The sequence below is a fragment of the Anguilla rostrata genome, chromosome 4 (genome assembly GCF_018555375.3).
Source record: "Anguilla rostrata isolate EN2019 chromosome 4, ASM1855537v3, whole genome shotgun sequence".
Lineage (NCBI taxonomy): Eukaryota > Metazoa > Chordata > Actinopteri > Anguilliformes > Anguillidae > Anguilla > Anguilla rostrata.
Genome location: NC_057936.1, coordinates 50,014,660 through 50,028,944, shown reverse-complemented (window position 1 = coordinate 50,028,944; position 14,285 = coordinate 50,014,660). Strand labels below are relative to the sequence as shown.

The 14,285-nt window shown below is 41.2% G+C and overlaps 2 protein-coding genes across 7 annotated transcripts in view; one reads left to right on the top strand and one right to left on the bottom strand.

Moving 5' to 3' along the window:
• pde7a (phosphodiesterase 7A) overlaps positions 1–3,401 on the top strand; it is a 32,797-nt gene extending 29,396 nt beyond the window's left edge. For all 4 annotated transcript variants that reach the window (XM_064332994.1, XM_064332993.1, XM_064332996.1 and 1 more), the window contains exons 11-13: positions 94–190; positions 489–569; positions 892–3,401. In XM_064332994.1, coding sequence (XP_064189064.1) covers positions 94–190; positions 489–569; positions 892–1,127 — 414 coding nt within the window. In that variant the 3' untranslated portion in view covers positions 1,128–3,401. The remainder of the gene's footprint in view (positions 1–93; positions 191–488; positions 570–891) is intronic.
• mtfr1 (mitochondrial fission regulator 1) lies at positions 2,493–13,916 on the bottom strand. 3 transcript variants are annotated; one of them, XM_064332998.1, is made up of 9 exons: positions 13,781–13,916; positions 11,959–12,116; positions 10,381–10,539; positions 10,000–10,098; positions 7,523–7,647; positions 7,157–7,404; positions 6,194–6,470; positions 5,495–5,681; positions 2,493–5,395 (listed from the first exon to the last, which is right to left on the bottom strand). In XM_064332998.1, exons 3-9 carry the CDS (start codon positions 10,414–10,416, stop codon positions 5,348–5,350), a joined length of 1,020 nt encoding a protein of 339 aa, XP_064189068.1. In that variant the 5' UTR covers positions 10,417–10,539; positions 11,959–12,116; positions 13,781–13,916; the 3' UTR covers positions 2,493–5,347. The 3 variants fall into 3 exon arrangements, with proteins under 3 accessions (XP_064189068.1, XP_064189067.1, XP_064189069.1); XM_064332997.1 differs by lacking the exon at positions 13,781–13,916 and having other exon boundaries at positions 11,959–12,427; XM_064332999.1 differs by lacking the exon at positions 13,781–13,916 and having other exon boundaries at positions 6,194–6,467; positions 11,959–12,427.
• Positions 13,917–14,285: the final 369 nt, after the last annotated feature.

The following is a 14,285-nucleotide window of genomic DNA, read 5'->3' as shown; positions in this document are numbered from 1 at the left end:
TTAAGTCGCCGTCTTGCCCTAGTGCTCCTCTCCCCCAGCAGTTAAGACCCGAATACTTCACCTGACATCCATGCTCTTCCTGCCTGCCCGTAGATGGCGCTGAAGTGCGCGGACATTTGTAACCCCTGCAGACCGTGGGAGCTGAGCAAACAGTGGAGTGAGAAAGTGACGGAAGAATTCTTCCACCAAGGTACAATAACGTCCTCCATCCCTCCTTCACTAGCCTCCAGTGTCAGGTCCCAAAGCCATGAGAATCAGGGGAAGTGTGCCCTTCACTGTGGTCTATTCCACAGGTTTCTTATGTTATGCATGTGCACTACGCCATATATGAATTTTAGCCCAAGGGCACAAAAGTGCAGTAGTCCCTCTTAGGGCAAAAAAAGTATATATAATCTCGGTCTGTATATAAGACATGTAAATCACTCAATGTAAATGTGTGGTTTCTGTAGGTTTTCATTTGTATTTAATGAGTTTTTTTATTCTAACAGGAGATATTGAAAAGAAACACAAACTTGAAGTCAGCCCACTATGTGACAGCCAAATGAATTCTGTTGGAAAAATTCAGATTGGTAAGGCTGGCTGCTTTTCCCTCTAAAGGTTTAACACTATAGCATAAAGGCAATGTACTGTAGTACTTAATAATTACAGCAAGTAAGCTGGCTTTTCAAATGTGTCAGAGCTGCTCTAGCTGCTAGACTTCTGTTTGTGAGAAACCTGTTGCCAACAACCACGATCCGTTCCATCACCTGATTTGGCTAAATGAAGCTGATGTAACAGTCGTTGATCTTTTGCAGTGCTCTATATAACTCTTTATTTAACGCTGGGTTCTGTCGCTGTTGTAAAGCTGTCTCCAGAGTTGCGGTCATTGTGGCCCCCCCCCCCCCCGCGCAGGCTTCATGACGTACGTGGTGGAGCCGCTTTTCGCCGAGTGGGCCCGCTTCTCGGACACGCGCCTGTCCCGGACCATGCTGGGCTACCTGGGCCTGAACAAGGCGAGCTGGAGCGGGCTGCTGCAGGAGCGGGCGGGGGCGGCCGAGGGGACGGACTCCGCCGCGACCGCAACCGCGCCGACGCCCGCGGACGACACAAACTCCAAAGTTTTACCTCAGGGAAGCAAAGAGTCCTGACTCGCCCGACAGGCCCAGCCCCTCGGCAGAGAGGGGGCGGGCCGGTGGGAGGGTCTGCTGTGGACTGAACGGCTACTTCCACACCCAGCGCAACACCGTCACCACATTGTAGTTGCATTGACTCCCATTTCGATAAAACCACTGATTTTATTTATTTTATTTAAATCCCCTCCCCCTTTTTTCCCTTGACACAGAGCAATGCATAGATACCTCATTTGGCTTCTGCTGTATTTTGTGAGTTTTATTTATTATTTTCCCCCCCACCTTGTACTTTTCTGGCATTACTAATTGAACACACCGCCCTTTTAATGGAGAACGAAAGGGAACACCATACCAGATGCCTGGTTCTAGGTAAAAGTGCCATTGAAAACAATTTAGTTTTAATTGCTTTGAAAGTGATTTGTAAAACCTTGAGTATTCAGATACTGAGTTAAAGGCTGCATAGAAAGCCTGGAATGATAATGATGATGCATTTGCAACAAATCTTCCTCGTTAAGAGAAAAAAAAAAAAAAAAAAAACTCTGAAGAGCCCAATTGTTTTGCTGCCTCTGAAGACTGTTTACAGGTGTCTTTTTGTTACGTGTATTAAGAAAAGGAATGAAGTCGGTTCTGTAATTTGCCTTTAAAGCACAGATTTGAAGAGCCGCTTTTTTTTTCCCTTTCGATGAACTACAGAACAAACTTCGACCGCAGCTCAATCCAGCGCACCAGATGCCATAAAAGCCTCATGTGCTTCATTATGTTTTTCTCTTGCACTGTGAAACGATGCGATTTGGACACACACACACACACACAGCCCAGGTTTCAATTCCGAGGTGACCGAGGAGGTGCGCTTCTTCCTCTAGGTATCGGACTTTTAAAATTGTCGCTCTTTCAGCGATGGCGAAGCATGCAGACATCGCTGCCTTTCAACACTTGAACAAACCACTTTTTACGAGAATGCCGCAGATCTGAATTTAAAAGAAAAGGAACGTTTGTTTAAAACACAGACCTCTCTCAGGGTTTTTGCCAACCTTTCTGGATGAAGTTGTGAGCGGGTGGGACCCTGCGGTTTGCTGGCTGGCCCCGTCTCATCGCCACGTTTAAAAGGAAGTAACTTTCGCTGAAGCCTCCCGACTGTCACAGCTGTGTGTGAACATGCAAACCTGGAAGACTGATACTGATGCCTTAACTATGCACAAAGCTAAGTGACCAAACCAGCTCTTACTTTCAAGTGCATCGTGTCTTGTTCTCTAAATGCACTGTACAACTGTATTGCCTTTGGTGTGGACTTTTTTTTTTTTTTTTTTTTAAACATTCGAGTGATTTATTTTTAACATCACATTCCATTTTGTTTTTACATTTTTGGTATCGTTTGTATAGTGGTTTCCCGTTTTGCTTTTATAATTGTTTATTTTTTTTTGCTTTTATAATTGTTTTGTTTTTTTTTAAAACGATACCAGGTGCTTATTTTAGCCAATTTGTATTTTCTCTTGTAATTGCTGTCAGACTGTTGATGAAAACCTGTTTACAATTTGTTGTAACAGCCATTTTGGGGAGAAGACGTCAGTGTCAAGCCATTTTGTAAAGGCTTTGCTGTATTGACCTTTTGATACATGCCTGTTGCAGTTACATTTTGATTAATAAAACAAGTTGACAAACTTCCATCTTTCAACTTTATTTCAATTAACAAAATTCTAATCTAAAACCGGTAAAGCATGAGAAAATGCGGTAAAATTGTGAAAACAGACTTGCCAGTTGTGCATCCAGATACATTTTAACATCTCTCTTTTGACAGCACTTGCATATTTCAGAACTCCCAACCAATAGTAATTTTGTGAAGAACTTGTCGGGCCCTGTCACCAGGTCATAAGTGAACACTTACAAGGGGGGGTGTGCATTCTGCTTGTTTTCAGAGGGACCAGTGTGCAATACTGACAAATTGGTACAAAATTCAATAAAGTATGAGCTCTGAGGACATGTAGCCATGGATGCTAATTATTATTTTTTTGAATCTGAAATGAATCATTTGGAGTGATGAATGAGGCTAAACTTCTGCCCCCCTTGTTTTAAGTGAAGCAAATGGCAGGTATTAAACCTGTGGAATTCTGGACATGCCTCAAGCCTGGTGTCAAGCTTCACATTTTTAAAGGCACAGCCATGATTTATGACTTCAAACATGTTTTCATCATTTTATTTAAATCCAGTCTTACCAGCATTTATTCCTTACAGACAGCTTAGCCGTGTAATTTGGTTGCTTAAATTACATTTGGGGGGTTGGACACCACTGTAATAGCAATAAATAAAATGTATTCCTTTCACGTAATATTCCCTTGTCTCAAATACAATACAAGTAATACCTTGGGGGAAAAACAGTAATAAAAATTGTGAGTTTGCAATGTTCACCAGCAAACTAGAGTATACTGACATGCCACTTAACATTTAATTCAATACAATGTACAGATGATCACCCCCACCCAACTTCAGGTGACAAGTGAGTATCAATATACGATTTCACATCTGTTAAATTTTTTAAAAGGTTAATGAACACAAGAACCTTTCAATAATTGAATACACGTTGCTTGAAGATGAATTAATGATTCGCTTTGTTGTTCAGGAGAAGAAAACTATCCAACGTTTAGCCTGAGCACAGTGCACTGGATTGAAACATTTTGTAACTTATAACAGGGACAGCCGTAGGCACTCTAGACCGGTCCAAGGCTGACTATGATTTGGTTGTTCTACAAAAAGAACACAGACAAACCTTTCTTTAAGACGCATTTTCCTTGAAACCATTTGTGAATGACTAAATTATCAGTGCAGGACAGGCAAAATGTCACTCAAACAATTATGGCTCCTGCGTGGTCTAGTTTTATTTTTGATAAAAACCAAATCCCCCCCATATTATTTATGCATCCAAGTGTCTTTGGCTTTATAACACTGATGTATGTACTCAAAAATGATAAGGCTGCATTTGAAGACGCTGCATTTTACGAGGAGGCATTGGAATGCAAATTTTGCTGATTTAATGTCACAATATGAATATTGTTTGTCAGAATATACTGTGACATACCAATCATTTACTGGACATTACCATTTTCAAGTTTAATTAGGAATTCAGAAGACCAGGACATTGCTATAATTCTGTGCTTCATTTTACCGGTCTTGCACCATAAATATAAATAGCAACATTTCTTATCATTGTACTGATTTAGTGGATTCTTGGTAACTTATTTCAACACTACACAAAGTCAGCAGATCAAAACATTCCTACACATTGAATATGTATGGATACATTTATTTACCACAAATGCTTCAATTTCATCATTAACATGAAGCACAAATTATATAAATTACTTGGCAAAATTTTAGTAGTTAGTCTACTAAAAATACTTCCTAAAAACTTCAAATATAAATATAAACCATCCAAAAAAATAATAAAAATAAAAACACTTTTACAGCAAAATGTAATACAACATTCCACAAGATGAAACAGACCAACAGAAAGTGCTCTGAACTCTAATCCCTCATCTGATGTGAGCAGCAACTGTGATGAGATGAAAGTAATGTTCCTCCAAAAGGCACATTTCAGAGGCAGACCAGTGACGTTCACAGTACAATACCTGTCCAGCCAATAGGATCGGCTGCCTCCTGCAGTCGACCTTCTCGTCTGCACTGTTCATACCACTTAGCTTTGGAGTCTGTTCTCTGAACTCCATTTCCCCTTCCTCCTCCATTTCCTGTAGTGTTTCAAGGTCATAAAGACTTCAAGATTACCAACTGGTGCTTTCCTTTGTATACAAAGCTCCGCTTCATCAAAAAAAAAAACACCTAACATGACCAAACATGGAAAACAAAATGGTCTTCTCAGCGCAGGTCCCGCCTTGGAATCATTTAAACAGAACAGGAAGGTGTCTTTAAGCAGGTATCACAGAGGAGGATGCTCAAGAACACCCCTCATGACCTTTAAAATGAATACAATTTTTTACAGAATTATGAAATTAGCATCGATTTAGAAGAGTTTTAGACAAAATAAGTTAAAACCTAAGTGGCTGCATGTGTACACGAGTGCGGATATTATAGAGGCGAAAGCCCTCTCCCTGTCCCGAGGACACAAGCACCACAATGTGGTGGTCGCCTTGGTCCCTTATCCATCTGTCCGGTCACGAGTTCCCGCCGAGAAGACTGCGCGCAGGGAGCACAACTCTGATTGGACAGGCCAGACCTCAGATTACCCGCTCTTAAAGGAGCTTCTTCTTCCCCGTGGGCTTCAACATGTGCTGTCCAAACTAGAGAGAGAGAGAGAGAGAGAGAGAGAGAGAGCAGACATGAGGACGCAGCCAGTGACACCCGCGCACTGGTTCTGCAGGGCCGGTGGGGGTGCTCACCACGGGGGTGTTTGGGGGAGACTCCGCTCTGGGAGCGGGGTGCCCGAAGTCGCTCTCGCTCCAGCTTTCGCTCCAGCTCTCGCTCCGGTACCGGTGAGCAAACTTGCGCTTTAAAGCTTCCGCAATGAGAGAGGCCGCGTCCGTGGGGTCGCTGGGCTTCGGCTTGGCAAGGCCGTCCTCTGGCCGACTGAAAAACAAAACGCGCTCAGTCTCGCATCATCGGCATTATTTGTGATGCATTATTATTATTATCATTATTAATGTTATTATTATCAACAATACTACTACTACCGATATTAAGAATTTAACAAATAGCGTATAGTTGTCGAAATCTGTACGCATGCAGTCATTCTAGAAAAGAGCAGACTAAATGTCTAAAAGTACATTAAAATATTATTCTTACGACGCATAGTTATGTACCACTATTTTATTTGTAATCATCTCGTCTTAACACCTTCACTGAATTTTGCACACATTTATGCCACAATTCTGAATATTTTACATATTTGCACTTTGCAACAGTGTTGCAATAGTCTCATTCTCCCCTTATTTATGCACCACTATTGTATTTGTCACCATCTAGTGGTTTTGGACACACGTATTCCATATTTGCACTTTGAGCAACACTGTATGCACAGCTGCATGTCAGCTGAATGAGATCACATGACTGCAGGTGACGCATGAAGGAGTGTGCAGCACCTCTTGACGGAGCGCAGCTTGACTTTGCCCATGTCCTTCAGCACGTCGAGCATGCTGGGAATCTCCGGCTGCTTGGGCCCGGGGTCGAGCGCGGTCTGCGTCGACGTCTTCTTCCCGCGGCGCTCTCTGATGAGGTCGATGGCCGAAACGCTCCGCTGAAGGCCGGGGGGTGGTGGTGGGGGTAGAGGGGGAGGGGGAGGGGGAGGGGGTGGTGGAGGCGGGGGTGGAGCCCCTCCAGGTGGGGCTGGGGCAGCAGCAGGTCCAGCTTGTGCAGCTACTGAGACACAACAACAGGAGAAAAAACATTGTTCAACACTGCTCTTTCATCACAGAATTATGCCTTTTTCAAAAGCATAAAACTGACATGGACAACCTCAGTCAAGTTACAGTACAGGTATTTATACTAACATTTGGCTGAACTGGCCTTAACTATACTCGTCTTGAAATCATTAAATGTAAAAACTATGCCATCTAAAGGCAGAAACAAACCATTGCAATTTAAAATATAACTATTAGCACTGTCCGCATACTGCTTTCATCAAAACAATTTTCACATTTTGCTTTATTAGCTGTGAGCAGTAAGAGAATATGAACAGCACATGGTCAGTCTGCTGAGGTTTAATTTTGCTCTGTTAAATTGTGCTTTGTTACCACTTAGATTCAACTTAGAAGAAAGGGACTATCCTTACAATAAAAATAAAGACAAATTACAGTTAAGACATTCATGACACTGTGAATTAAATACACTCCTGTTCTTAACATCTGCAATGCTTTTAGGTACTGTTACACTGCTGTCTCTTTCTCCATTTCATCTTTTTAACCTGCTTGTCTACGGTCTTGTGTAACATTGTAACTTTGTGTTTTATGCCAGGTCCCCCTTGCAAAAGAGATTTTAAACTCAAAGCGGTTTTTTCCTGCTTAAATAAAGGTTAAATAAAAATTAAAGAAGACAGAACATCCTACCAGCAGGCTGGGCGGTCTGCTCCTGGGCCAATACGATCTGTGCTATCTGAGCCCGGAGTTTGGCCAGCTCAGTCTCCAGGGCGCTGATCTTCTGAATGGCCTCCTGGTTGGGGAATGCCGGAGCCTGGGGCTCTAGCGCCTCCTGGTGCAAGGAGGGCAGAGACCGCTGTCTCTTCAGAGGTCTGGAAGCCGGGCGCTGGTGGGAGCGGAAAATAAACCCAGGCTCCGCCTCCGCCTCCGCCCCCGACCTGTTCACACACAAGACAACGTCATGAATGCGACACGTTCCGCAACTATGCCTGTCCTGCTGATCTCAGGTCTGAGGGACCGTCACCAAATAACCTCCGCCTCACATAAGCATCTCACCGGAGTCTGGCGGGGGTGTCGCCCGCACCCCTCTCGATCCAGGCCACATCCGCGAGCGAGGCCACAAACCCATTCTGCTCAGCGGAGCTGTTGAGACTGCTGGCACCTTCGGTATAAGGATGAAGCTAAAGGACAGGTTTACAGGGGAACAGGTAAGCGCTTTGTGAGCTATGCCCAAAGAACATGTGCTACAAAATGATAAATCAACGCATCATGTATCATATACATGCCAGAGCAAATGATATGAAAGACCAAGACCAAAGCCATGGATGCAAAGTAAAGAATTTTTCTCCAAAATGATAAACGCACATGAGGATGACTGCACATGGGTTTAAGACATAAGCCATTTCATTCTATTGTTTTGGTTGTCTACATTGTACACGTCTGGGAGATGAGACCTTTGAAACCTCATATGGGCATTCAGCACAGCTGGTCAATCCTGTGAGTGTTCAAAAACACACAGTTGGGATTCTATTGTTTGTAAAGTTTTACACAGTCAAGAGACTGCACAAAAAAAGATTTATATTGCACTGTTTGCACTGTTAAACTTTGCACAAGACAAATAACTTGAACTGATTAACAAAACTATGTAATGACGACAATGGGGTGCATTTCCACACACGCACAAAAGAATACACAATACAAACCTTAATCTCCTCACATTTTTATACTCAATACAAATGCCACTGACATCAAGAACCCAGCTTCCCAGTGTTGTAATGGTAAGGACAGACATGCATATAGTTGACGGTTGACTGAACTCCAGTAGCTGATGTCAATTATTTCATGTTTCAGAACAAATAATATTCTGAAACCATACAGTTTTACTGTGGTGCATGAAAAAATAAATAATGGATACGACAATTCCAGTCTCTATTGGGAGGAGAAATATAGCCTAAGCCTAGAGTACCTGAAATTCTTATATCGAATTATTTTATCTTGTAAAGAATAACAAGCACAGTATGTTTAAAATATGTATAATTCAATTCAGAAAATGTGGATTTTCCTTTTTTTAAACACCAACTCATTTGTCAGGCAAGAAGAGAAAGGCTGACACACGTCAACACACTGCAATCTCAAACCGGTAAGAGAAGAAACTGACCTAGCGCAGGTAAGCTGCATTCCTCAGAGAAAGCACTGAGGGAAGGAGAGAGACAGAGACAGACAAGTACTGCTGACTGTCACAACAGAAAGGAATGGGAAAGGTGGGGTGCAGTCAGAGGAATGGAGACTTCCCTCGACCTTCCAGAACATTCTAAACACCGAGCCACTGTAGCCATATGGGACACTTGTATGTCTGAATGTGTATAGGGCTTTAAGCACCTTCCAATCAAGACTGCTAATTTGTGTGTATATATGTCCGAAAACTAGTTGAGAAATTTTCAAAAAGTACATTAAAAAACAGCACCCCACCTTTAAGTAAAACAGGCCATGTCAAAGACAGAGAGCCAAGCAGAAAAGCGCGTCACCATATTCATTAGTGCGTACAAGCAATGTCACAATACTCTGTGGTTAATCAGATTGTTCCATGTATAGGCAGCATGCAAGAGTGTGGTGAATCTGATGTGCAACCAGGCATGCAATGTTGGCAAGCGTTCATGCAGACTGGAGCTTAAGCATAGAACTAAACGGACAACGCAAAACAAGGCTAGCAGAACGATACAAGCACTGTAATCCAGACAGGTTCCAGGCTGACAGCAGCACTGGACTCGCGTGCACAGACAGTAAGAAACAGAAGAGACACTGCAAAGACCAACATGAAGCAAAGCGCATTCATAACATGCCTATTGCTAATATGGACAGGTTTCATATTTTCAAAAACATAAAAATCATTTATCCATGTGAGTCCAAGTAAAACACACACACACATGCACGCGCAGTTAAAATGCAGCCATTTTCTCAGCATAAGAAAATGCTTAGAGTACAATACCAGAGTAAAGGTAGCTGGTCCGTAAATTGAGGAAATGTAGAGAAGCAAATAAGACAGAGAATTCAGTATCTTTGTTAATAGTGTGTTATGTCCTCACAGTATTTGTCATTTAAACAATGCATTAAAATTTCAGATATGCATATAGAGGTCAAATGCAAACTCAGCCAGTAAACATTTCTATAATACATGTGCTGTACCAATTTATTTGTCAATCTAGAAAGGCTATTTCTGAAGTCTGTCAAGTTAAAAAAAAAAAAAAGTTTTACACGAATGCTGGAGCTTGTGATAAAAAAATGAATACTAAATGTCCCATTATATACCATTGACAGGAATATGAGTGGGAGTGTTCTGGAGCTGAGTAATCATATCTTGTGCCCCCCCTCCCCCCACCCTCCACCAAATTCATTTCACAGTGCATTTAAAGAGCTTGTCTTCAGTCAGATGGGAATAATTGTAATATCAGTTGCTTGTGTGAAAGTAGAAAAAACTGGCTGTGAAGCAGGCCAAAGTTAACCTAACACACTGCAGTGCAGGCACACTTCCATACCTGAAAGTGAACACGAGGGCAAGGTTTCAGAGGAAGGCTCGTAGCAATTCTTCTAACTATACTCCGAGAGGACCCATAAGGCTTAACTGATCCAAAAGCCTGAAAGACAACAAAATACATTACCGTATAATTTTTTATATTAATAACTGGGTGTATGTATGTTTGTATAATCATTTAATGTATATTGATACATTTGTATGATCATTTGTATGCATATTGTATGATCACTGAATTATTCAATAAATCAATTTTTAACATTTCAAGATGACAGATACTGTTTCCTGAATGTTAGGCATTTACAAACCCAGTGATTTATAAATGAACAAATATATGTTTTCCAATAAATCAAACTAAAAAACAATAAAACATAACATTACTTACGAGGTCCATTTCGATTCCAGCATGTTCCCTGGTCATCTTATCTTTGCCCGCCCAACACAAAGTTAGAACAGCAGCCAAACAGGTACATCTTCAGCATACTACAGTTACGGTTAATAGCATTGTGAAGCAAGGCATGACTGTCTAGGTAGTTGTAGACCTCTGAAAACAGCAAAGAAACAGGTGGTCAGGACAATAAAATGGTCACAGAAATGCATATCAGCAGATAAATGTGGTCAGCTCTAATCAAAGTCCTCGTTCTGTTAATGCAGTGACAGTTTGGTACATTTCTAGCAGCAAATTGTAGGATCAGTAAAAAATACTACGGATCATAATAACGTTAGCTACTAGTTTCTTGGGCACGGAAGGGATTATCATCAGTGTCTTCATCCAAGTTGCCGCAGTGACGTAACACAACAGCGAAAATAAACAACTCACCTGTTGTGGCCACAAGGTCTGATTTTGAAATTCATTGAAAAGATTCAAGAATCTAGTTCGTCCATTATAACAAAAAGATAATTAGCTAGACAATTAGCTTCGGACCCTTTATTTTAATTGTTTTCGCTTTCAGCTAGCCCGTTTATTCTCACTGGCATGAACAGGGCTTAATGAATAGCAGTGTTTTTGTTCTCAGGAATATGAAAACATTAAAACTTGCACTGCCTAAAGTTACAAGAGCAGTTTCAGAACAAACCATTGTTTTTTATTAGCACGGTCAGAAAAGTAAAAAGACAAAACAAAAACAACTGTCAACAGTAGTGAGAGCTATTTAGCCACCTCGCTAATAGGTTCTATTGCAATCCAAGCAAGCTAGTTAGATAACGTTACCGATTTCCCTCAGTTATATGTTAGCTAGCTAGCATTTTGCGAGGTTCGTTAGTCTAACGTTCATTAGTTAACTTTGTCACCTATCTATTGACTTGAAACATAACAACGATTAACGTTACAATGAACAGAAAAACAACAAAAGATAGCCGGAAATAACGTTAGTTATTTAACAGCTATGTATCCGTGACTAGCTGACATAAAGGTAAAGTAGCCAGTTTGGCAGTTTATTAAACGCTAATTGAAATATTTTACAATGATAATGACCACATTCAAACAAAAAGCCTTTCTGCCCGGCTTGCTGCCTGTCAGTTTCGTTATTACTTAGCACTAGCTAGTTAGCTAGCCAACGTTAACTGAGTGCGCGCAATGTATCATGGAAACAATGTGTCTTCGACCAAGTAAAGCCAAAGGCCGGGAATTGTAACGTTAACTGGCTAGGTAATTAACTTGAGTGATGTCTAGTTAAATTAGCTGGAGAGATAATCGTGTCTTTTCGATTCTTTACTTAGCGGCTTAGACTACCTTGAAAACTATTTTATCCACGATTCGAGTCTTTCGTTAGTTTGTCAAGGGTAGCAAATACGCTAGCAGGGTAAAGACCAGGTAACGGAAAAACTAAAATAATGGCCATATCTCCACCTAGACTACCAATTTAAAATACTGATTAATTTGTCAGTTTGATCTTAACAAAGTGATATAGCGTGATGTCGAAATAAGTAACTGTCTATGTAAATAATATGAGACATTACTTACTAAATGTTACTCTCAACGTCGACATCCATGCAGAATGGTGTTCTCCAAAGTCCTAAGACACTCCAACCTCTACGTCGGCGTGTGGGTGGACCCGCAGTTTCTTAGACCAATGAACGTCGAAGTAGGTAACACGTGATTGAAAATTCCATGGGGAAATTCTGGAAAAATTCAACCTTCTCTATCTCTGTGGATAAAATATGGTTAAATCTCTCAAGAGTCCTAGGTTTCCCGACCAATCGATATTTCTTGGATTAAATATCTCTTTTCTTGTGGGTCCTCAAATAAAACCTATTTATTACACAACAAGGTTCAACTTTTCCCTACCTATACCACCCACTCTTTCTTTCTACTTTCTACTTATTTTTCTCCTTCTCCCTTTCTCCTTCCAGTCACTGTCCATCAGTGATGAATTAAGTTGATGAATCGTTAGCGAAAACCTGACAGTGCAAAGTAGTCAATGAAGAGTCTCTGGTCCTTTTTATATCTCCCCCCCCCCGCCCCCCCGCCACACACAAACACACTTTGCTCCTTTCAATCTAACTCCTAGTTCGCTGCTGGCTTACTGCGGGGATACCAAGACTGTAGCCTACATACTTCTGGTTAAAATTATGCCACAGCAATGTAATGCATATAATTTGCTGCCAACTCAGCTCATCATGACACAATGTATGTTTTTCCACTCACCCTCTATACTTTTCTCTCCCTATCTTCCTTCTCATTACCCCCTCCTTCTCCTTACCCCTCTCCGATATCACTTTAAAAATCAAAGCCAAATGGGCGACCTCTTAAGTTATGTATTCAACCTCCATCATGACAAAATATGTGAAATTATTTTCTTCTTCTGGAATGGTTTGGGTTACACATGCCCTTAAAAGCAATGTTTAAATCGATCATATTAAAACTGTGTGAAAGATTCTTTTTTCCTACAAAGAGTGTTTTTCTGGATGACAATGTCCCAGTCCACAGAGCATAATTTGTTACTCAGCGGGTTGAGAAGCATGATACTGATGCTATCCATACAGTAGGTAATGGCTTTATCACTCACCAGATATGAGTGTAATCAAGCATTTAAAGGATATTCTGGAAAAGTGAATATGGCAGTGTTTTTCATTTCCATTAGCTAAGGGATTATTTTTTTGCTGTAAAATAGTACCATAGGATTTAGGATTTCAGTTGCTGTTAGAGTCAATGCCGTGTCCACACTAGCGGCCCAAAAGACTATTAAACTATTTAAAATGGGTGTTTCCTGTTTCATTTATGACCTGAATATCTGATGCCAGTCCAGTTTTGCTAATTTCACATTATGACTTCTTTGTAATAGCCATCTAAGGAACATCAGAACCAATTTAAGGACAATAGAGAGCTAATCAAGAGCCAGTAAACATTGTCTGCATGCTCTCAGTTCAAACATGACGGTACCACACAGGAGATCAGCTGCCAGTTCAGCTTTAGATGTTATGCAATATAGGTTCTTCTTACTAACGTGCTCACTCTTAGCCCCTCTTTCCCCTCTCCTTTTCTCCTCCTCCTTCTCTTCACACTCACAGGCTTTTTGCAGCAGGTAACCTAAAATTAACAAATAAACAGGTGGCTGGAATCCTTTTCAGTCTCAGAAGTCTCAAGTAAAATATCACCTGCTATTGTCACCCAAAATAATTATACAATAAGTTTTTCTCACTACCCTTCTCTGTCTCTTTCCTTTCCCCTTCTTATGATTACTGTCGCAACCATACGTAGCTACACGCCAGTGTCTTTGGATCTCCGCAGAACACACACACCAGTGGTAGTGAGCACAGAACTGTACCCACACCCAAGTGGTTACCAGAGATTTTCTAGAGGGAGGGTCTCTGAAGTTGCTGCCACACTGCCAGACCCGTCTCAGGACTGTGGTAGTGTTGTGATTACGTTTTCCTTTTCAAGAAAGATTTCGTTGATTGGCTGGTATTTAAGGGTGTTTCGCGTTGGGCTGTCCAATTGAAAACGTGGAAGGTGGGAAGCCTATAGATTGTAAAAAAAAAAAGAAAAGAAAAAAGATTGGACTAACCAGCGGACTATCGGTTGCATTGCCCTTTTGTAATTTCTGCGTTTAATTACTAAGGGTGACAGCGCAACAACGGTATTAATCTGATTATCACTTTACTATTACTGTTCTTCTATTCTGACCTTGACGCTGTCTGTTGTGGTTATTTGAAGAGGGATCCGTGAGGTAGGACATGACATTATGTGTATATAACTAATTAATACCTAGCTGAAGTTAACAGTGCTGCTTTAGGTTGCGATTGGTAGCTAGCTACGCTGACTGAAAATGTGGGTGTACAGCAATGTCG

What these genes read in the sequence shown, in the direction of transcription:
- mtfr1 (XM_064332998.1), bottom strand. Translation starts at nt 10,416, where the DNA reads ATGACCAGGGAACATGCTGGAATCGAAATGGACCTC. An exon ending in CTGGAATCGAAATGGACCTC is followed by an intron (nt 10,099 to 10,380) that starts GTAAGTAATGTT and finishes GTTGTCTTTCAG; the next exon opens with GCTTTTGGATCAGTTAAGCC. An exon ending in GCCCTCGTGTTCACTTTCAG is followed by an intron (nt 7,648 to 9,999) that starts GTATGGAAGTGT and finishes CCTGTCCTTTAG; the next exon opens with CTTCATCCTTATACCGAAGG.